The sequence below is a fragment of the Sciurus carolinensis genome, chromosome 1 (genome assembly GCF_902686445.1).
Source record: "Sciurus carolinensis chromosome 1, mSciCar1.2, whole genome shotgun sequence".
Classification (NCBI taxonomy): Eukaryota; Metazoa; Chordata; class Mammalia; order Rodentia; family Sciuridae; genus Sciurus; species Sciurus carolinensis.
The window spans coordinates 205,244,742-205,265,981 of record NC_062213.1 but is presented as its reverse complement, the minus strand read 5'-3'; the positions used below and the strand labels follow the sequence as shown (position 1 = coordinate 205,265,981).

Here is a 21,240-nt window from a genome sequence, read left to right as displayed (position 1 = left end):
TAATTAAATAGATGAAACTTGAAGTTCACCATTTTAACCCTTTCTAAGGATAAAGTTCAGTGGCACTAAGTACATTCACATTGCTACGCAAATCTCACCACTATTTCCAAAATTTTTCATCACCCCTGACAAAAGCTCTGTACCTTTAAGCGCTATACCCAGACCCGTCGACCTCTTGCTCTACTTCCTGCCTCTGAAGCCTCAGGTTGCTGCTGCTTCTTCTTTTTTTTTTTTTTTTTTTTTCCAGTGTTGGGGACTGAACTCAGGGTCTTGCACGTGCTAGGCAAGTGCTCTGCCACTGAGTCACATCCTCAGCCTCTCAGCCTATTTTAAATAACGTTTTATTGACCCATAGCCGTGCCCATTTGTTCACGAGTTGTCTGGCCCACTCGCCACAAGAGCAGAGCCGAGTACCTGCACAGAGACAGTCTGGCCTGAAAAGCCAGAATCGTTCACTCTCTGGCCCTTCGTAGAGAGGTTTGATGTCCCTTGTTTCGTGAGGTCTCAGCAGCTGTGTGCCAGCATCTGCGGGGCTCTTTGTGCAGACAGACGTCCTGGCCTGTCCCATGCCCCACCGGGAGGAAAGCGAACTTTGTCCCTCCCCATCAGACAGGAGTGACAACGACCCTTACACAGCATGTGCAGAGCCCACCGCTGCTCTCAGTAGATTCTCAGCAGAGGTCAGAGTGGAAGCAGACAGCGTCCATGGGCCTGGCGTCCACGTCACCAGGAAGCCGCACAGAAGTCAGAGCGGAAGAAGACGGCGTCCGTGAGCCTGGTGTCTGTGAGCCTGGCGTCCACGTCACCAGGAAGCCACGCAGGCGGCACCAGGCTTCCAGGCCTCCTGCTCAGTGCCTCTCTGCATCCCTGCCTGCCCCGCATCCGTGAGACGCATGTGTTCCAGACAGGTTGGGCAGCAAGGACCTAACCAGATGGGGCCGAGAACGTCACGTTTCTGGCCTCACGCGCTGCCCGGTGGCCCAGGGAGGCCTCGTCACTACTCCAGTCTTACGGGAAGCCTGATGCGCACCAGTGCCAGAAGTCACCGTGGGCTCTTGGCCTCAGCCCTGGGGTCACTGCCCTGGGGCTGGGATGATTCCTTGTCCCCTGTGAGGGAGGGTGGCAGGGAGGTGGTCATCCTGACTTCAACTTCTTGGACTTGGAACCTGGGAAGAACTTAAAAGTCACAAAGCAGACGCTCTGTTAAGCGAAGTGGGATGGAGGACCGACCGGCGAGAACAAAAGGCCCGGTGTCTGCGGCCCTCTCGATGGCACAGCGGCTCGGTGGGGAAGCACATCCACAAGGGAACCCCCATCACAGCATAGCCCTGAGGAGCCCTGGGTTCCTCGTCCTCTTCCTGTGGGTAGTCGCCCAAGGCGGTGTCCTGGGGTCAGTGGATCAGGTTCATGTCTTTCCTTGTGCTGGGATGGGTGAAGTTCAGATGGTGCCCCTGTGCCCAGCGCACTGCCCACTGCTTAGATCACTTGCCCAGCAGCCAGTGGCAGCAGGTGGCCAGGTTTCCTCCTCTGAGGTGGCCGGGTTTCCTCCTCTGAGGAGGGCACCAGGCATGTTTGTGGTCTGCGGTCTGGAGTCTAGACCTTCCGGCCTTTGTTCTTGGTCTAGCACGAGAGAGGGAGACTGCCCTACACTGGGCACAGCAGTGCCAGGAGCCGCCAGGACAGTGAGAAGGTGGTGGGAGCGGCCACTCTGGAAGCCACCAGAGGCAGCTGGAGAAAGGTGCCCCACAGCTTACACTCCCTGAGCACCAGCCACTCTCTGGTGGCTCTCTGGAAACAGGGAGAGACACCGTAAGGAAGTGGGCACATCCTCGTCTCTGAGGTGGAAGGCACCGTCCGTGGGCAGTGTCCGAGTCTCCCACGGCTGCGGTAATGAAGGACCACCAGCTGGGCAGCTTAGAGCAGCAGAAGTTGATTCTCTCAGTTCTGAGGGGTCAGTGTTGCTGAGCTAAAACCGGGGGACAGCAGAGCTGTGCTCCCTCTGGGAACTCCCCTGGGGGAGAGCCCACGCCCACCTCCAGCTTCTGCTGGCCACAGATGTTCCTCAGTTTGCTGCCACATCACTCCCACCTCTGCCCCATGGCACCTTGCCTCCGCCTGGTACCTGCCACATCTCTGCCTCCCCCACATAAGAGTACCCATGATGAACTCTGGATAATCCAGAAAACCACCCCATCTCAAAACCGAATGCAATCCCCTTGAAAGGTCCCCTTTCCCACCTGAACTAACAGGCTGCAGAACCCAACACCTCCCGAGAAGAGGGCTGTGGGGGCTCCTCAAGAGAGCACGAGGTGAGGTGGTGGAAAGAGTGCCCCAGAGGATGGTGGACGGCCAGCGGGGGCCCGAGGTCAGCCTGGAGGGCAGTGCCAGCAGGTAAGGGCAGAGAGCTGGCTTTGATCATCTGTGAGACAGAACCCATGGAGGTTTTGGCAGCAAGGAAATGTGACCTGACCCGGGCCTGAAGTCCCACTCTGGCTGCTGCCCAGGAAGCGGCCGGCAGGCGGGACTTCTCCGAGTTGTAACGTGCACGCGAGTAGCCTGGGGACGGGCTTGAATGGAAGACCCTGAGGTGGCACGTCCAAGGCAGAGCCGGGGTGCTGTGATCAGTGAGGCACCCGACACACGGATGCCCTTGACCTACAGCAGAAGAGAGGAAGCCAGCCCAGCAGGCGGACCCGGACGACTCCACCGCAGCTCCCCTGGTGGCCACATGCCTGTGGGCTTCCTGACCGCAACCCCAGCTGCTGGCTGATGGGTTCAGCTTTGGGCTGCACACCATCTGAAATGTTTTCAGCTCAATGCCGACATTTGAAAAACAGTAGATTTCACCCCCACCCCCACCCCCATATATCTGTATTTTTGGAGTCCTTGAAAAATCAGGGTATCTGGTAGTGCCAGACCCACCTCCCAAGGGCAGCACTGACCACCGATCCTGCCCTGTGGTTCCTTCAAGTGGTGTCCACCCAACGGTTCCACCAGCCCTCTGTCCTTGCTGCCCACACCCGCGACTCTGAGCTGAGTATTGAGGGAAGCCCTGTGTCGCCAGCCCTGGCTGGCTCCCTGGCCTACATGGTTTGAGGTCCACTAGGAATTCTCTGCCCCATCATGGGCTGCCTAGTGCTCCGAGCTGAGCTTGGGGAAGTGGGACAGCAGAGTTCAGGGGACGCTTCTCTCCTGTGCTCAGAGGGGGCTGCCATCCTTTGCAGGGGGCTCCCAGCTCCTTGATCCCGGCCACGCAGTCGCGGGGTCTGCTTGCGCAGCACAGGCTCATCCCACCGGTGGCCTGAGGAGCAGGCTCTGTCTGAAGCAAGGTTGGATTGGGCCGCCATTTGTCTGTCCTGCCCCACAAAGGGCAGGGCTGTGCCACGTTGGAGAAACACCAGCCAAGGCCATGTGGCTCTCGGCCCTCCCCCACAGTAGCTGGGGGCTTCTGTTGCTCCAGCTGCAGCGCACAGCAGCATGGCCCTTGGGCAGGAGACTCCCTGAGACAGCTGGACACACAGCCGGGTCTGTAAGCAAAGAGGTCATACTACCTAGACCTGTGGTCCTCCTGTCAGGGGCAACATTAGTATCCTGGGGCCACCAGATCCTGGTGGCTTAGAACAGCGGAAACTCATTCTCAGACAGTTCTGGAAGCCAGAAGCCTGAAGTTGAGGTGTCAGTGAGCCCTGGTGTTCTGGAGGTGCTGAGGGGGAATCTGTCCCGTGCCTTTTCCAGCCCCCGGTTGTTGCTTGCCACCTTGGGGTGTCCTGGCTTATAGAAGCACCGTGCCAATCTCTGCTCTGTCGTCATGTGACCTTCTCTGCGCCACGTCATCTCTTCCTATGAGGATATCAGGCATACTGAATTTAGGGCCCACCCTTGGGCAGTATGAAGCCAGCATAACTAATTGCAGTCACAAAGACCCTATTTCCAAATAAGGTCACATTCTGAGGTTCTAGGCACCTATTGAACCCAGCAGGGGTCTACACCCTGTGACAACCCCCACAGGAAATTCACAGTCCACAGGCTGCATCTCCATCCACTTTACCTTCATCTTGAAGGGTTTGTAACTGGCAGAGGAGGATGGAGAGGGTGCAGGTGGGAGGGGGCGGGTAGCCTGTCCAGATCCCAGGCACGAGGGCTGGGGCTGCGGGGAGGCCTCCCAGGCTACCGGGGTCATGCTCTGGAGCCTCTGAGCCCTCCCCTGCGCTGGCAGGACAGTGCTGGACATGAAGACTCTGTTTTCTCTTTTCAGATGGCAGAGCAGCTCATGACCTTGGCCTACGACAACGGCATCAACCTCTTCGATACTGCCGAAGTCTACGCAGCTGGCAAGTACGTGTCTTTTGTTCCAAGAAAGATGGCCCAGGATGCCTGGAGGATCCGGCACTCTGGTGTTCCTGTCACTCTCATCCCCAAGAGCATTCACACCATGCTGTCCACCCCGCCTTCCTCTTTAAACTCCACATGACCTTGGGGGTATTTATATGGGCCCAAAATCACAAAGCACCTGGGCACTGTTCACTTACTAAATTCCCTGGTGCTCAAGAGGTGGGCAAAGTCTTTCTGGTGCCAAAGATAATGTGCTGGGCCAGAGCTGTGATTAAGCTGTTGTCCTGGGCGCTCTTGATGTGCTGGTGACCTGCAGCCAGCCCCACACGCCTGACATTTTCATGTCTTAATGATGCAATTAGGGCGCCGGCCTCTCCAGAGCGGGAGAGAGCAGGGCTGGCCCCAGTGCTGTGGGAAGCGCTGCCGTCTCGGCAGAGAACTTTCCTACTCAATTATGTAAAAGCTCAGCCCTCTTCAGCCAGAGCTGTTGGCTTCAATTTTAAAGACTGGCTGTAATCAAATCATCCACTCCCCTGCATCGGGTTTCCAAAAGTCAGCTTTTGTTTGTGAAATCATTTGTTGGCTCTCTGCTACAGCCCCTCCTGCCTGGGCTCTTGGCTGTGCTGGCTGCAGCCCTGGCCTGCTGCGCACCATGGCCAGGGGGCCAGCACCTGCCTCACGGGGCTCAGGTTGCTGCGTGCTGCCTGCAGTGGGGCCCGCAGCACCAAGCATCAGGAAACCCAGCTGGGCCTGTGCTCGAGTCCTGACCCAGGACTAGGGAACTGACAGCTGGGACCCCCAAGCCTCCTCCAGCCCCATCAGCAGCCCCCCTTTCCCCTCGTGCACAGCACGCCTCCATAAGCCAGCAGCAGCTCCTATCACAGTGAAATGCTTTCCAGACAGGAGATGAGCCAAGCCGAGGGTCAAAACGCCCAGTGCAGATGCCCAGCCCGGGGCATCCAGTCCTGCGCCTCTTCGCTGGCCCAGCTCCTGCCGGGTTTCTGCCCACAGAGAGTGCATGGGAGGCAGCTCCATGCAGCCTTCTCCAGCTCCAGATGGCCTGGGCCCTGTGCATGGCCCCGCTCGCTCCATTTCGCAGCAGCCACGCTGCCATGGGCTGTCTTCACTCCCCTGGTTAACTGGACACCCAGGGCTAGCACGCTGGGTCCAGCATCCGGAGCCTGGGAGCCCTTTGCTGGCAACTGAGGACTGGGAGCAGCTTCCACTCAGGTGCCACTGCCCCCGGAACCTCTGCCCCCGGAACCCCTGCCCCCCTCCTCTGCCAGCCCTGCAGCTCCTTCTCTGCCTAGTGCGGTGCAGAACCTGCCTGCCCGCCCCATCAAGGTTCGGGGGAGCAGCTGCCCTCAACGGGGAGCTCCAGCGGGTGGCAGGCCAGAGCTGTCCCTCCTGGTAGGCCAGACCAGGGTGGACATGCACCTATCTGGCTTCTCATGCCAACACTAAATTTGGACACATCCCGAAAGCTATGGGATTTCTGCACCACCACTCCCAACAGATGCACGTGTCACCAAATTGGCAACTTGCAGGCAGTACACAAACAGCAGACCTTGGTTAGCCCACTGTCTACAACACAGCTCTGCCACCATGTCTGCCCTTGGTGGTCCTTTGTCCAACAATCAGGGACTGAGGAATACCAGGAAGAGGCCCAGGGATGAGTGAATTTTCCATGCATCCTGACCATAAATGAAGAGCTTTCAGAATGTATGCTAAACAGCTTGCAAATTAGAGCCCATTGTTTCTGAGTGGATGACTCAGGCGCTTTGATAATTGGAATGTAGCACGGGATATGGATCATTCTCCGTCTGTTGCTTTTGCTCAGAAACATTTGGCTACAAGCAGAAAGTTCTTAAAAGTTAATCCAGCACTGCTGTGCCAAGCGAAGCTGGAACAGCCTGCTCATGACCCCAGCTGGCCCAAGTTTGGTGCAGGACCAGGAGTGACACCAAGCAGAACAGAGTGCTTGGCGTGCCATTTCTCTGTTGTTCAAAATCAAAAAACAAGGACACACGCAAACACACACATGCTCACACGCACATGCCCAGCATCTGTTAGAAAACCCACCACCACCGAAGTCACGTGGATTGTCTCTGAAAGCAGAGGATGCAGCTGATGGAAAATTCACCTTTAAGAATATGTGTCTGCACATTTGGCCCATGTAACGTGGCCAGGCTTTTTTCCCAGTGAATTCCAGTTGGCTGGGGAAATGGGACGCTGGTTTTGCTGAGCTGGACAAGGGCTCCTTCCTTCTCTGCGAGATCTGGGGCTACAGCCTCCTGGACAGGCGCCTGCAGGAGCACAGGCCTGCGGGGACGAGCAGAGCTGCTCCCAGCCCCAGGCAGCCCCAGGCGCTGCCTCTATCTGGAGCGAGCTGCCAAACCAAGGCTGCTTTCAGAATTGGCTCTCTAGCCCTTGTGGCCGTCTCACGGGGGGACCAGTGGCCATTTCCCAGCAGGGCTGGGCTGGACCTCCACATGCTGCAGGGATGAACCACCCGGTCTCTCTCGCTGCAGGGCTGAAGTGGTGCTAGGAAGCATCATCAAGAAGAAAGGATGGAGGTAACTACTGTGTCCCCGGGCACCCGGGAAGGGGGGAGGAGGGGCAGCGCCAGGAGAGGCCAGCCTCGGGCCCAGCTGGGCATGCTGCCCTGGGGCTGGTCCCTGAGAGGCGACAGAGCCCGGGGGGCAGCTCAGGGCTGAGGCCCTTCCAGGAGCGTCCCCCCACCCCAGGTCCACACTCTGGGCCTCGCTGCCTATTTCGATTTTAGAAACTTCAGCGGTTTTAAAATGGGGCCCTCCCTCCTGCCCCGCCTCCCCAACTGCCACTCAGGATGCCAGCACCATTTGACAGGCAGCCCCCCCCCCCACCCCACCCCATGTGGATTTCTGACGCCTCTCATCCACCCCCCAGCTCTGGCTGATCCCAAATAAATTCTCCTGACCCAGTAATTCAAGAAAATCTCACGTATTAACTGTCCCAATGGTGTCCCAGGGGGTCACACACAGGTGATGGCAGGTCATCACCCCCTGGCTGTGTGCCAGCGTCTGCGGCGACCGATGCCCCTGGTTCAGAGGAGGTCCCTGATGCGGCTCGGAGCAGCTGCCTGCCTTGGTGGCCCTCCAGAGGGTCATGTCCCACTTGGATCTTTGCTCTCCCTCCACCCTGACCAAAACCTCGAAGTCCTGAGTCCCCTGAGAGAGAGAAGGAAGGAGTTCCGTTCTCAGCCTCCACCTGGAGGCCTGGTCACACTGGGGCCCCCCACCGCCTGGTCCCCACTGTCTGGATATAGTTCTGGGTGGTGACTGGCAGCAGGGACTGCCTCCTGGCTCTAGGGGGAGCCCTGAGACACCAAGCCAGCCACGCAGGAACGCCCATTTCACACCAGGCGTAGAGGCGGGAAGGCTTTTGAGGACCCCTGCGCGGCCGCTGGGGGCGGCAGGGGCTAGGGAGGACTCTAAGGGGCTGGGTCCAGTAACGCCTTCTCTCTCCTGTCCCGCAGGCGGTCCAGCCTGGTCATCACCACCAAGATCTTCTGGGGCGGAAAGTAGGTGCCGCCGTGCATGAGGCTTCCTGTTGGGGTCCAGCAGCCACAGCCCCGCTGGGAGCGGAAGCCCCACTGGGAGGCTGTGAGGGAGGGGACAGACGGTCACCTTGAGGAGGGAGGATGTGCGACTGGCACTCTGCCTGCCAAGGGACTCCAAGCCCAGAAGAGCAGCTTCGGCTCTCTGTCATTTGCTCGAATCTTCTTTAATTTTTATTTGTACTTCCATGGAGTTTTGGTTTAATTTTATCCTTTCTGATTACAAAGGTAATGTCATAAAATTTCTGGAAAAAGGAAAATTCATGAGGTGTCCTGTCCACCCCAAATTCCTTGGGCCACCTGTCACCCCTGCTGTTCTCGGGGCGTCTGGCTCTGTATTCTCTCTGGGGCTGGGCGAACTCCATAGGAATTAGGAATGGAATTCATTCTTCATTTTTAAAAATCAAAACCAAACCGAGGGTAAAATTGAACACCAAAGGCCTCCCGGGCCATGCTGCCTCTCCCCAAGCCACCGCCCAGGATTCCACCTGAGCCCACAGGCACTGCCCGGCGGCCTCCAGCGCTGCCCACAAGGCCCCAGACGCTGGCATTTGCAGACCTGCTTTCGCGGCCTGACACTGCATTCCAAGCTTCTTCCCTGAACGGCTGTGACGTCACCCGTACTGTTGCCTGTTTTTCAGAGCGGAGACTGAGCGGGGCCTCTCCAGGAAGCACATCATAGAAGGTGAGGAGGGGCTCTGCCACGGCCCCCACCCCCGTGGGACCCTCCGTCGGGGAAGAGCAAAGATACACAGTGCCCTGGCCCCCGTTATCCTGCACAGGGCCCCACCCCGGGCACCCAGAGCTCGGGCGGACCCCGTCCTCCACCCCAGGCAGCACGGGTGGACCCTCCATGGAATGATGGCAGCCTGGGGCTGGGCACAGGGTGGGCCAGTTTCAAGCCAGTGGCCTCGAGCAGGGGCCATTGCTTCCCCAAGCCCGTCTGTGTCTGCAAAGCAGGGTCTGCAACAGGGCTCCTGGGGTGCTGGGCCTTCCTGGGAATCCGGAAGGGCCCAGGGGTTGCACGAGACTCGTGGCCAGGGCTCGGCTCACAGGGCACCCAGAGCAAGGGACCAGGGTGGAGGCTGAGCTGTGCGTGCATGCGTGCGTCCCCGGTCACATCGCGTTTCCACCGAGTTGACATTCCCCCTCCCTTAGAAACCACAGTCCCCGAGCCGGCCCAGCGTGCGAGCCTTCTGAAGGACCAGCTGGTGTCGGGCAGGTGGGACAACCGCAGGCCTTTGTGGTGAAGATGACAGGTGCTCTCCCTCAGCCCTGCCTGTCATCACAGGGACCCCCACGGGCCGAGGAGCAGGGCCGAGGAGCAGGGCCGAGGAGCAGGCCTTCGCTCACCCCGGATGTGGGGCCTGTGTTTCCTGCCCCACGTCCTCCTGAGCGGTAGACCCCCACTCCCTTTGGGTGTGCCCCCACTTTCATGTGGCAGCAGTGGTGACCATCTGGTCCTCCCCCAGGTCTGAAGGCTTCTCTGGAGCGGCTGCAGCTGGAGTACGTGGATGTGGTGTTCGCCAACCGCCCGGACCCCAACACACCCATGGAAGGTACGTGCTCCGCAGGACCAGGAGCTGGGCGCAGGGCCAGGAGCTGGGCTGCCCAAGGGTCCGCACCAAGGCTCTGCGGGCCACCCATGTGGCCCCACAGGGCGCCAGGCCTGTGGGCGGGGGAGGGACAGGCCTTCCCAGCCACCACGTACACACTGGAACCTCAGGCTGGTCCGGCCCTGTGCCGGGTCCACGCCTGACCCTGCCTGGCCATGTGGGAGCTACGCGGCACGTCCTCTCCTCTGCTGTGGGCGTTTGCCTCTGGCAGCTGCCGCCTCCTTTCCACCTGGTTCCGCTGGGAGGTCCTGGGTCTTCTGCTCTGGGGAGGTGGCGCACTCAGCTTTGGACAGCGGCGTGGGTTTCTTCGCGTTTATTTGTTCCCTGGACTCCCGCACTCTGGGCCCTCCCCGCTCCCACTTCTGCTCCGCATCTTCTGGTTTGTGCGCTGCTGCTTCGGGGACTTGGAGAGTCGAGTGGCGCTGGGTTGTTTCTCTCCACGTGTGAGGGTGCAGCGCGCATGTGTGTGTGTGTGATTTTTTTCTTTCGACAGAACAAGGGTTCTGCACAAAGTGATTTGTGGTCCCCTCCTGTGCCCTTTGTCACACCACGCCTCCCGTGTTCCCACAGCTATAAACTCGGTCTCTTTAAATCTTTCTTTTATCACCAGGGGACCCATTTAGTTCCTCCAAGTCAAGGACATTCATCATAGAAGGTACACAGTGCCCTCAGCCGGCCGTTGACTCCTGTGTCCGAGCTGCATTTTATGAGACAGTGTTCTTATTTACACAGCTCTCGTCCCCGATGACAAACTTCTCCATAAAATGCATCAGGGGGAGGGGGAGTGCCCTATGAGGACATCTTGCAAGTGATGGAAAAGCAAAGCGGTGTCGGAGCCCCCCATCCACCTGTCACTTGGCCCGTTCCCTCCGTGCATGGCCCCAGCCCCGCGAAGCTCCCTGCTTGCACTGCTGTGGTCTGCAGCGGCCGGCTGTCTTTCTGCCGGGCCTCCTCCCAGTCTGAGGGTCTGCATTCCCCACCTGGGAACTTGACTGTGGATGGTGCAATGGGAAGGGTTGGGAACACCAGGCCTCCACAGGAGCAAATCCATCAGAGACCCCAGATGTAAGGCCCCAGGAAATCCTATCTCAGAGCTCCTATGTGCTGAGCTCCTGCGTTGGCCCTCTCTGCAGCACACTGGCTCCTTGTGAGCATGCTGGCTGCCTGTGGACACCTGTGTCCCCTTGGTGGGCTGAACCAGTCGCCCTCTCACCTCTGGCCAGAACTCTCCATGGGGATGGAGCCATTTTCTTCCTTAAAGAAATACCTGTATGAGCAGGTGGAATTCCGAGGCCCAGGGCAGCTTGGTCTCTGCCCCACCTCAACTAAGGGCCCTGGGCCCTGGGCCCTGGCCCTGAGCACAGGCCTTGGTCTCCCTGGGGACTGGGCAGTGTTCCACCCTGAAAGGCTCCTGCCTGCCACCTGGCACGCCACCTGACCCCTCCCATGTATTATTTGTGATGCAGCAGCAATGCCCTGGGTTCTGGCAGCAGCTGGAAGGGTCTGGAACCTGCTTCTGTCTAATAGCATTAAATATTGAGGTGAAGGAAGTCACGCCCAATCGTCCATTTCTGGGCCACTGACATCATGCCTGAGCAGGTACACAGTGTGCCTGTGCTCCGAGTGTGAGTTCCACATCAGCCTGCCTCTGCCCAGATCCTCTGGGGAGCCCAGGGCCTCTGAGGACAGCCAGTCTCACACAGACGCCTCCCCAGGCGAATCTGCATGGAAAGGGCCTCCCTGGGCACCTCACAGCCTCACTGGTTGGGATCTTCGTGACTGGAGAGAGCTGTGGGGGAGGGAAGGCCAGGGGCGAGGCTGGCACAGGATCCTTCAGCTTCCCTCTCTCTGGCATGTGAACCTAAGCCTTGGCTGAAGAGCATGGTCACAGGTACCCCAAGAGTGTTTCTAAAAATCTGAGCAGGACAGCCAGGCCAGGAGCCTGGGCTCGACAGAAAGGTCCCCTGGGACCATCTGGATCTCCTCTGAGCTCTCTGACCAAGCACTGTCCTCCTGGGTCTCACATGCAGGTGGCCCTGGGAGGACCCCAGGGAGGGTTCCAGGAGGGCCCCAGGAAGGTTCAGACTCCCCTCCCAACCTCAGCCCCCAGAATGGGGCCGAGAGGATTCCCAGGAGCCACAGTCCCTGATCTTGGAAGGAAAGAGAAGGCAGGGCTGGGCCTGCCTGGCTAGAGGTGAACCTGCTGGGACCCCAATCCAGGAGCCACAGCTACGTTAGTGCCAGCACTGAGGATGCCCTGGGTTCCACCAAGACTAGAGCTCAGCCAAAGGAGTACTTAGGGACCCAGGATGGACAGGAAGTGACACTGCCACCCTATGCTGGGGAGGGGGCCTGTGAGCCCCTGGCCACTCTGAGGCAGAGCTGTCTGAGCCCACCTGGAGTCTGTCCCTCCTTCCTTCTTCCTTCCTCCCTCCCTCCCTCCTTCCTTCTTCCTCCCTCCCTCCCTTCCTTTCTTCTTTCTTCCTCCCTCCCTCCCTCCCTTCCTTCTTCCTCCCTCCCTCCTTCCTTCTTTCTCCCTCCCTCCCTCCCTTCCTTCTTCCTCCCTCCCTCCCTTCCTTCCTTCTTCCTCCCTCCCTTCCTTCCTTCTTCCTCCCTCCCTCCCTCCCTTCTTTCTCCCTCCCTCCCTTCCTTCTTCCTCCCTCCCTCCCTTCCTTCCTTCTTCCTCCCTCCCTCCCTTCCTTCTTTCTTCCTCCCTCCCTCCCTCCCTTCCTTCTTCCTCCCTCCCTCCTTCCTTCTTTCTCCCTCCCTCCCTCCCTTCCTTCTTCCTCCCTCCCTCCCTCCCTCCTTCCTTCTTTCTCCCTCCCTCCCTCCCTTCCTTCTTCCTCCCTCCCTCCCTCCCTCCTTCCTTCCTTCCTCCCTCCCTTCCTTCCTTCTTCCTCCCTCCCTCCCTTCCTTCCTTCTTCCTCCCTCCCTCCTTTCTTCCTTCCTGCATTCTTCCCTCCCTCCCTCCTTCCCTCCCTCCCTTCCTTCCTTCTTCCTCCCTCCCTCCTTTCTTCCTTCCTGCATTCTTCCCTCCCTCCCTCCTTCCCTCCCTCCTTCCTTCCTTCTTCCTTCCTCTCTCCCTCCCTTCCTTCCTCCATTCCTCCCTCCCTCCCTTCCTTCCTTCCTCCCTCCCTTCCGTCCACCTCCCGTGCCTCTGGGCATTCTCAAGGCCTGGGCTTTCCCCTCCCAGTGGCTGATGAGGAGCAAGTCACTCTGGGAGATGTTGTGGCTGTGTTTAGAAACACTTGTGCCCTGTCCCCACGCTGCCTTTGGCAGTTGAACTTGCAAGCACTATATAGGACCTGTGAGAAGCCCGGGAGTGGCCCGGCCAGGGGTGTCCGGAAACTGAACACTCGAGGCCTAATTCTGGTGTAAAGACCACAACATCCCCAGGAGGCCAGAATGCTGAAGGGGCCCCATGGCAGATTCTTACGTCTCAAAGACTCTTTTGAATCGTGGGCAGAGTCACGCTGTCGGGGACCTCCCCTTCCCTCCCATTCACAAGGGCGGCCAGTGCCTCAGCAACTCACTCCTTAGGACCCCGAGTCTCAGCTGTCCAAGATTCAGTGGTCCCCAAAGCTCCTGGAGCTTCCTAACTGTCCCACTCCAGGCCTGGACCCCTCACAGCAGGGGCATCCAGACCCCCGTTGCCCTGGGACCCCCCAGCACAGGGGTCCCCTGGGCCGAGAGCCTGGGCTGGTCCAAGCAAGGCCCTGCATCTGCCCTGGGTCCCGGGGCACAGGAGGAGCTCAACCCTGCACCACCTCCTGGGACCATGCAGGGCTCCAAACTGTCCTTGTCCCTGTAGGCGCCATCATTACCTCTCCAGGGAACCCTCTTAATTCCCGTGAGACTGTAAAGCTCCGCAGGAGGCCATAAACTGGCAGGACGCACTTACTCCCTGTGCCTCTTGCCCATCTGATCACACGCTAAGCCGTTCACCTGACCCTTCCTGGGCACCTAGGGTCTCCGGTTCTCCCCAGACTTCCAGAGTCTGGCGCCACGTGCTCTGGCCCCTCTCCCTCATCCCACCCCTCTGCCAAAGACCTGTCACTTTCCACCCACAATCCCTGTTTCTAAGAAACCGGGAGGCCAGTGGCTAGCTGGAGAGATCGTTTTCAACTTCTTGGATGGTGACTCACGTTTTGTCCCTCCTGGCTGCCCCCAGCCTCGGAGCCAGGAAGCGCACTGCTTGCAAGACGTCTCTGCAGCCCCCACCCCAGCTCCCTGCCTGCATTTGCAGAATGTCCCCAGGCTGGGCTGAGACCCCAGCTGCTCTCCATATGTCCTCCCTCTCTTGTGACAGAGACCGTGCGGGCTATGACCCATGTCATCAACCAGGGGATGGCCATGTACTGGGGCACGTCGCGCTGGAGCTCCATGGAGATCATGGTATGGGGGCTCTCGGGGTGTCCGTGGGGCAGGGCTCCTCCCGTGCCGTAGAAGAGGGTCAGAGGCTCTGGCCCATTCTGTGCCTTTGACCCCTGAGGAAGGGGACAGTATGGAGAAGGGCAGGGGTTGTGCCCACAGCCCTTGTTGACAGGGGCCTCAGCTTGAATCACAGCGTGGCATAATTGCACACGGCCGACCCCTGACCTCAGTTTCCCCACCTGTTGGACAAGCCTGTTGGCATGGCCTGTCCCTCACGCGCCTTTTCTGAGGACCCTGAGAGAGCCCGTGGGACAGTCTTAGCAGAGGTCTTAGATCCCGCCAAGTCCCCCATCATGGCACCACCAGCCACCTGCCTTGGGCTCTGACACTGTTCTGGGTGCTGTTTGATTTAAGGGCTTCTGGGAACTAAGTCCCTTTACTCCTCATAAGACCACACAGATCGGAGTCGATGCTGCTGCCGTTCCATCTCGCAGATGGGAAAAACAAAGGCACAGAAAGACTAAGTAACGTGCTCAAGGTCACACAGCTCAGGCTGTGATTGGTGCCCAGGCCGTGTCGCTCAGGCCTAGAATGTGACTTGGCTGTTAGGACCCTGGACTTCCATCCCTTCATCCATGATGTTTCCCCCTCACCCTTTCCTCAGGAAAGCATCTCACTAATTGTTTCCCTCCACGGGAGCCATCAGAGGCTGAGGGCAGCAGAGGTTGTTTAGTATTTCTGGGGCCTCCCAGGGAAGGTCAGCAGGGTGTCCCTGTTCTCCAAGCCTGTAGGGAAGAGGCCCAAAGAGGGAGAACAGCCTCCATTCTTGTAGAGTGAGGGCAGAGGCCCGGGGGCTGCTTCTTCCTGGGGCTGACCTGTCCCCAGTCCTTCCAGGCTGGCCCCCCAGAACTCCCAGCCTGTCACCCTCGAGTCCCAGAAGCCGGCTTCATTTAACAAGTCCAGCAGGGTTTCATCCAAACGGGACACAACGTGGCCTTTGGTGCCTGACGTTGACAAGTGTGCCCGGGTCGCTGCCCAGAGTCTTCCCGCAGCCGGCACTGGGCTCCAGGAGGGGTGTCAGCAACCCGTCCTGCAGATGAGGAGGCTGGATGAGCCTCATCAGAGGCAGGGCCTCTCGGGGTGGCCGCGTCCTCACCAGGCGGTCTCGAGGCACGGGCCGGGGCTCGCCCCACGGGTGGGGAGGAGGAGGCCCTGCAGGGTGAGGCCTGCACTCCCAGTCCTGGGCGTGGGCTGGCGTGGCTGCCACCCTCCCGGTGAGGCGTTTGCTGCCTCCACTGTCACCCCAGGCCAGCCCCAGGGCAGCCACCATGGTGAGAACTGCACAGCCAGCAGTCTCTGCTGCCTGCCAGGAGCCAGGCGCGCGGTGAGCTCCACAGACACCTTGGCTCATAGGCCTCACGACAGATGGGGAAACTGAGGCACGGGGGCCGCAAGTGCCAGAAGTCCAGTCTCACTCTGGCATTGTGTTTTCCCCAAACACCTTCACCCTGGGGTCCCACAGCGCACCCCCTTTCCTGGCTCACGGGGACCTCGCGGACTCCCGGGCTGGGGGAAGCAGGCAGGGCCAGCTGTTTCCCAGGGTGCCCTGTGTCCTCCTGCTGCTGCCCCAGGCCTGCTGACGCGGGGCTGCCTGCGCCCCTCTCGCATCCACAGGAGGCCTACTCGGTGGCCCGGCAGTTCAACCTGATCCCGCCCATCTGCGAGCAGGCGGAGTACCACATGTTCCAGCGCGAGAAGGTGGAGGTGCAGCTGCCGGAGCTGTTCCACAAGATAGGTGGGCGCCCGCCCCGCGGCCGGCCCTCGGCCCTGGGCCCTGGCTGGCTCTCACCTGCTTTTCCTCTCTCAGGAGTGGGCGCCATGACCTGGTCCCCTCTGGCCTGCGGCATCGTTTCCGGAAAGTATGACAGTGGCATCCCACCCTACTCCAGAGCGTCCTTGAAGGTGAAGGAGTGGCCTGGGGGGTGGGGGCAGTGGGGCCCTGGGACCTCTGGGTCGCAGCCGTCCCAGCCACCGTCACCAGGAGAACCTGGACGGAGCGCCTTCCTCCTGGCCCCACGCCTGCCCCCACCAGGCCTCGACTCACCATGTGGGCAGGGTCCACTTAGGCCCTCTGTGGGAGCCTCCCCCCAAGAACTCCCCACTCTCCACCATCACTGAGACCTCCGAGGCTAAGCTTGGGCCTGGGGGCTGGCATTTTGAGGTCCGCCCCAATCTCTCTGGTTTTCCTGGGCCACCAGGTGTCCTGGGGGAAGGGAAGGTCAACCCTGGCCCCTACCCCTTGCTGGGGTCAGTTGACTCCCCCACACCAGGCCCTCCACAGTGAGGACAGGTCCTGACCTTGCGCTGCCTAAGTCTGGCCCATAGCCTTTGATACGGGTGGGCTGGGTCCTGGGGCGGGGGAGGTGAGGCTGCCGTGCAGGAGACCCTGAAAGGAGCCAGATCGTTGGCCTTCTGTAGTGGAAGGTCCAGGTGACCCCTCACTGTAGCTGTGTCTGCCCCCCAGGGCTACCAGTGGCTGAAAGACAAGATCCTAAGTGAGGAGGGCCGGCGCCAGCAGGCCAAGCTGAAGGAGCTACAGGCCATCGCAGAGCGCCTGGGGTGCACCCTCCCCCAGCTGGCCATAGGTAACGGGCTCTGGCACAGGGATGGGGCTCATGGCCTTGGGGTAGCGACAGGGGTTCCTGAGGCCTAGACTGTGGTGTCTCCCAGCTGGCCATAAGTCATGGGGGCTCGAGCCACAGTGGTGGCCAGGGTCCCTGGGGAGGAGGGTGAGGGACTCCTATGTAACAAGGCCATAGGTATCAGGGCTCCAAGGGCTAGGGTTAGGATCCATGTCCCTGGAAGGGGGTCCTTGAGAGCCTGGGCCACCCCCTCCATCGGCCAGTCGTGTGGCATAGGGAACGGAGGGGACCCCTGAGCACCGAGCACTTAGACCTGTCTCCACCAGGGCAGTGGGCCAGAGCTCCCGACACCTCCTCCACCACCCCTTGGGCAGAGTCCCCCCTGACACCTTCAGCCCCCAGACCAGGAGACGAGTTTCTCTGGCCCCATGGGGGGCAAGGCAGAGCCAGCGGCCCGCCGTGGGAAGACTGCCTCCCTCACCTCCTGTCTTGCCTACAGCCTGGTGCCTGAGGAACGAGGGGGTCAGCTCTGTGCTCCTGGGTGCTTCCAATGCAGAACAGCTCATGGAGAACATTGGAGCAATACAGGTGAGTGGGGGCCCGGCCAGCTCTTCGTCAAGCCCGGGCGCTGAGCGCCACAGCCTGCGGTGCCTGCAGAAGCGCACGGGTGCACCTGGCGCAAGCCCTGCTCCCAAGACGCGTCTGACCAACAGGAGCAGATGTGAACACTGAAGGCAAGAGGAAGTAGGGGTGTCAGCGTGACCAGTGCCACGGGAAGCAGGGCAGGTAGGGCAGGAGAGCCTGAGTAGGGAGGAGGAGCCACAGTCCCGGCCTCAGGGGCCAGGTGGGCTTGTGGAGAAAGGGGCTTTGGCGCAAAATCCTGAAAAAGTGCCAGAGAGTCCTGCAGAGGCATGAGAAGCTTCCAGGGGGCAGGAGCAGTCCTGGCAGGTTGAGGAGGCTGTCGGGCAGAGCCGAGGCCCCCGAGGGCCTCCATGCTTCCAAGGATTGGGCTCAGCTGGGAGCAGAGGCGGGCATGCTCCAATGAGCTGTTAAAAGGGTCCTGCTCTCTGGCAGCTCATGGGGCGACTTCAAGGCCAAGACCAAGGCTGAGAGGGCTAACAAGGTAGCAGCAGTCTCTGAGGTCGGTGAGGTTGGATCTGAGATTGGACCCTGGGTGCTTGGGAAGGTTGGCTTACAGGACTGGTTGAGAAACTGGATATGGCGCGAGAGAGCAGTCAGTTCTCCTGGGGAATTTTGTCACCTGGAAGGCTGGTATTGCTGTCACCTGAGGCAGAGGCAGCTGGGAGCAGTCAGGGGGCACAGAAGGCAGGCATTTGGGGCCTCCACCCTGCCACGACCACCCCCTTCCTGAAGGCTCCGGTGCACCCTGGAGTCCGAGGGACAGAGGAGAGGCCAGGCATGCTCCTCCCTGCCCCAAACCATCTGCAGCGCAAAAGCAGCACGGCCCCTTCTGCTTCAGATGGAGCCCAGATGGGATGGGCACAGCAGCCAGTCCATGGCAACGGAAGGTCGCCCGCCTGCTCCACAGGCCAGGCCAGACTCGTGGGTGGAATTCTGACTAGCTCTTGTCCTCACCTGCAGGTCCTTCCAAAACTGTCGTCTTCCATCATCCACGAGATCGATAGCATTTTGGGCAATAAACCCTACAGCAAAAAGGACTACAGATCCTAAGTCTCCCCACCACCTGCTCGGACAGTTTCCGGTTCCCTCCTCGTCTGTTCGCTCGCTTATGCTGTTTCGACGCCAAGCACAGAGTGGGGTTTGTATCCAAGAGAAAACGCCACGCCCAGACGGCACGGGAGATGATCTCCAGTCGCTGCCAGATGCCACCCGCTGCTTCCCCAGACGACATCCGGCTTGAGCCAGGGAGATGGCATTGGTTAGGAAGGACACTCGAGCAGTCCCACCCGAGCCTGCCGCCTCTGCTCATCCTGGGAGAGGAAACCAAGCTTTCTCCCAGCCATGACCCTTCATGACAATTCCCAAAGTCACAGCCAGGCAGAGACCTGGTTGGGTCCTCAGGGCAGGCAGGGTTGGCCTCTCCCCTGCCAAGAACCCCCACCTGGGAAGAGGTCCAGCACTTCCCAGAGCCCCCTCTGCCAGGGCTCTGGTGGCTGGGGTGGGGCTCTCTACTGGGGACGTCTTCAGCCTCCCTCTTTCTGTGGGCTCCAGGTACTTTGTGCTGGGCCCAACCTCAGAACCCTCCCCGCAGCCTTCTCCACCCTGCCCTGCCCTGCAGGCCCTACTCACCTGGCCCTTGGACCCCACCCCACCCTTGCTGGCAGGGGCAGGGACCCCAGGGGGATTGGCTCTGTGGTTCGGGACCCATAAAAGTTTGAGGGTTTCACGTCTAGATAATTGTCCCTCCCACCGTCTTCCACTCTGCCCACAATTGATAAGCCCCACGCCACAGAGGCCCGGAGTACACGGAAGGGTCCCAGTGGAATGGGCCCCTCTGTCCGAGCCACAGAAGGCCTGTGGTCAAGCAGTTAGCCACACAGTGGCTCTGACCACCCTGCGGGCAGGCACCGTCGGCAGGGCCCATGTGCACGAGGCTGCATTCCTCTCGCTCCACGAGACCCTTCTCTAACACCTCTGTCCCGTCCCAGGGTCGTGGGTTCTGCACAAAGAACGTGCTTAGACCCAGGGAGGGTCTCTGGGGATTCCATGCTGCAGGCCCAAGACTAAGGGCTGTGCCACAGCAACAGTCCCCACAACACAGGAAAAGACCCCAGGGACCCTCTCCCTGCAGCAATGGTCGGGGCTTGTTATTCCCCTCCACATGCCCCTGCCCGGGTCTAGGATAGGCTGGTGAAAGGGAGGGAAAACAAGAGCGTCAGCCCCTTTGCAAGTGGGGGAGAGGTTGGGGGATGATGGCCAGAAAGCCTACAGGCTTGGGGGGACGTGACGCCTGGAGGCCCCGTCCTGTGGCCCCATGGCCCTAAGTGGTACCCAGCCTTTGCGGGCTCTGTGGGAGCGGGTGCCCATCCAGGCCGGCTGGCTCCACAGAGGCCCTGGGCAAGCCAGGCTGGCCCCACGCCCTCCAGCATGGGCACATCTGCTCCTGCTTTGCCCTTCAGAGGAGCTGCTGTTCCGAGGCTCCTCCCTGCCACCTCCAAGGGCTGCCGTCCAGTCCTGGCTGAGTGAAGGCCTGGGAAACCAGCTGTAGGAAAACCACAGAGGAGGGGGAGGTGGCCAGCAAGGGAGGGGGGAGGGCATTACTGACCCTCCTGATGGCCCTGGAGTCTAGAACCTTTACCCCTGCCCACAGACAGGCCCTGGGGGCTCCTCCACCGAGACCTGCCTCACCAGAAGCAGCCTCTGGGTATGGAGAGGGTACTGTCCTCTCAACTGAGGCCACTGGGCTGAGCCCACTGCCCTCTGTGCTGCTCCAAGGGTGCGTCCGGCAGTGGGCCAGAGGGTGGCCTGCAGGGTCAGGTGGCCACCCCTCACCGGCAGGGAGGCCCTGGGAAGGCGGACTGCAGTGTGCAGTGGTGCCCGCCGCGGGGGCTGTGCTGCCACGGAAGGGGAGGCAGGGGCTGGTGGGCAGGCCACAGCCCACGGGTGCACACCCTGCCCAGAGCCCAGTGGCACCTCCAGCAACATGGCCCTGAAGTCTCTCTTCCCCTGGCACCTCTTGCAGGGAGGACGCTGCTTCCTGGGGGTGGCCCCCAGTAGGGGAGGTTGGAGTGAGGCAGGAGGTCGGCAGGGCTTCTGCAGAAGGAGCAGAGACCTGAGGGCAGACTGAGCGCGGAGCGGGAGAGCTGGCCCGGCCTCATGGGCACCAGCAATGGGCTCTGTCCCTGGGTGCCAGGCCTCGCCCCCTGGGCCTGGATGCCGGCCGGCCCCGCCTGGCCAGCCTCCGGCACCCCCCACCTCTCCTGGAAGCAGTTTGCCCAGGCAGGGGCCCTGCCAGGCGGGCTCGACATAGGAAGAGGGCCCAGTTTGGGGGATCAGCCTTCCCTGGGGGCAGCAGAACCCCGCTACTGCTCACAGAAGACACATGGTCAGATCCGAGGTCCCGAGGAAGGGCGGGGCAGCTGGCCACCCTGTTCTCAGCCAGTCGTGTAAATCCCTTTTCTAATGACCGTGGTCCCCGGCTACTGCGTTCCCCACCAGGCAGACTGCCGCGCCTCAAGCTTCCCAACCAGACTCAGACCGGGACACAGCCGCGTATTTATGGAATGACAAATAAAACCCAAGCCTGTGGGTCTCGGTGCCTTTTGTCCTCATTTCCTCAGGGGCAGGGCTGGGCCAGGGGCTGCCAACTGCAGGGACCCAAGGACTGGGGCCTCCCCAAATGGGACCCCATGGCCAAGGGCGGGTTGGGAGGAAGGGACCTTGAGGGAGGCAAAGACCAGTGTCAGATAAATGGGGGGGACACGAGGGTGGAGACGTGGGGGGGCCTCCCCTCACCCTGACGCAGGGCCTGTCACCACCTCCTACAGCCCAGGGCTGGTAGCCAGGAGGCGACTGTAGCTTTGGGCACTGACTGGCTGCGAGCCTCACCATGAGGGGTCGGGGTCTGGGGAAGCCCATGCGATCGGGGTACAGGTGGAAGGGGCACCACCCCAGCACCCTGCTGCTTGCTGCCCCTCATTCGCTGTGACCACGCCCCGCAAGTGTGACTTCTTAGGTGGGACCAGGCTTGGAGAGG

At 60.5% G+C, this 21,240-nt stretch overlaps 1 protein-coding gene across 7 annotated transcripts in view; it reads left to right on the top strand.

The window, feature by feature from the left end:
- Kcnab2 (potassium voltage-gated channel subfamily A regulatory beta subunit 2) overlaps positions 1-20,790 on the top strand; it is an 82,650-nt gene extending 61,860 nt beyond the window's left edge. For 6 of the 7 annotated variants that reach the window (XM_047517330.1, XM_047517347.1, XM_047517355.1 and 3 more), the window contains 11 exons: positions 4,256-4,335; positions 6,864-6,908; positions 7,850-7,894; positions 8,572-8,615; positions 9,403-9,489; positions 13,856-13,941; positions 15,595-15,715; positions 15,788-15,882; positions 16,445-16,565; positions 17,062-17,150; positions 18,165-20,790. In XM_047517330.1, coding sequence (XP_047373286.1) covers positions 4,256-4,335; positions 6,864-6,908; positions 7,850-7,894; positions 8,572-8,615; positions 9,403-9,489; positions 13,856-13,941; positions 15,595-15,715; positions 15,788-15,882; positions 16,445-16,565; positions 17,062-17,150; positions 18,165-18,254 — 903 coding nt within the window. In that variant the 3' untranslated portion in view covers positions 18,255-20,790. Of the gene's footprint in view, positions 1-4,255; positions 4,336-6,863; positions 6,909-7,849; positions 7,895-8,571; positions 8,616-9,402; positions 9,490-10,156; positions 10,202-13,855; positions 13,942-15,594; positions 15,716-15,787; positions 15,883-16,444; positions 16,566-17,061; positions 17,151-18,164 lie in introns of all 7 variants that reach the window. The other variant, XM_047517363.1, reaches the window with a different exon arrangement.
- The last annotated feature ends 450 nt before the right edge of the window (positions 20,791-21,240 follow it).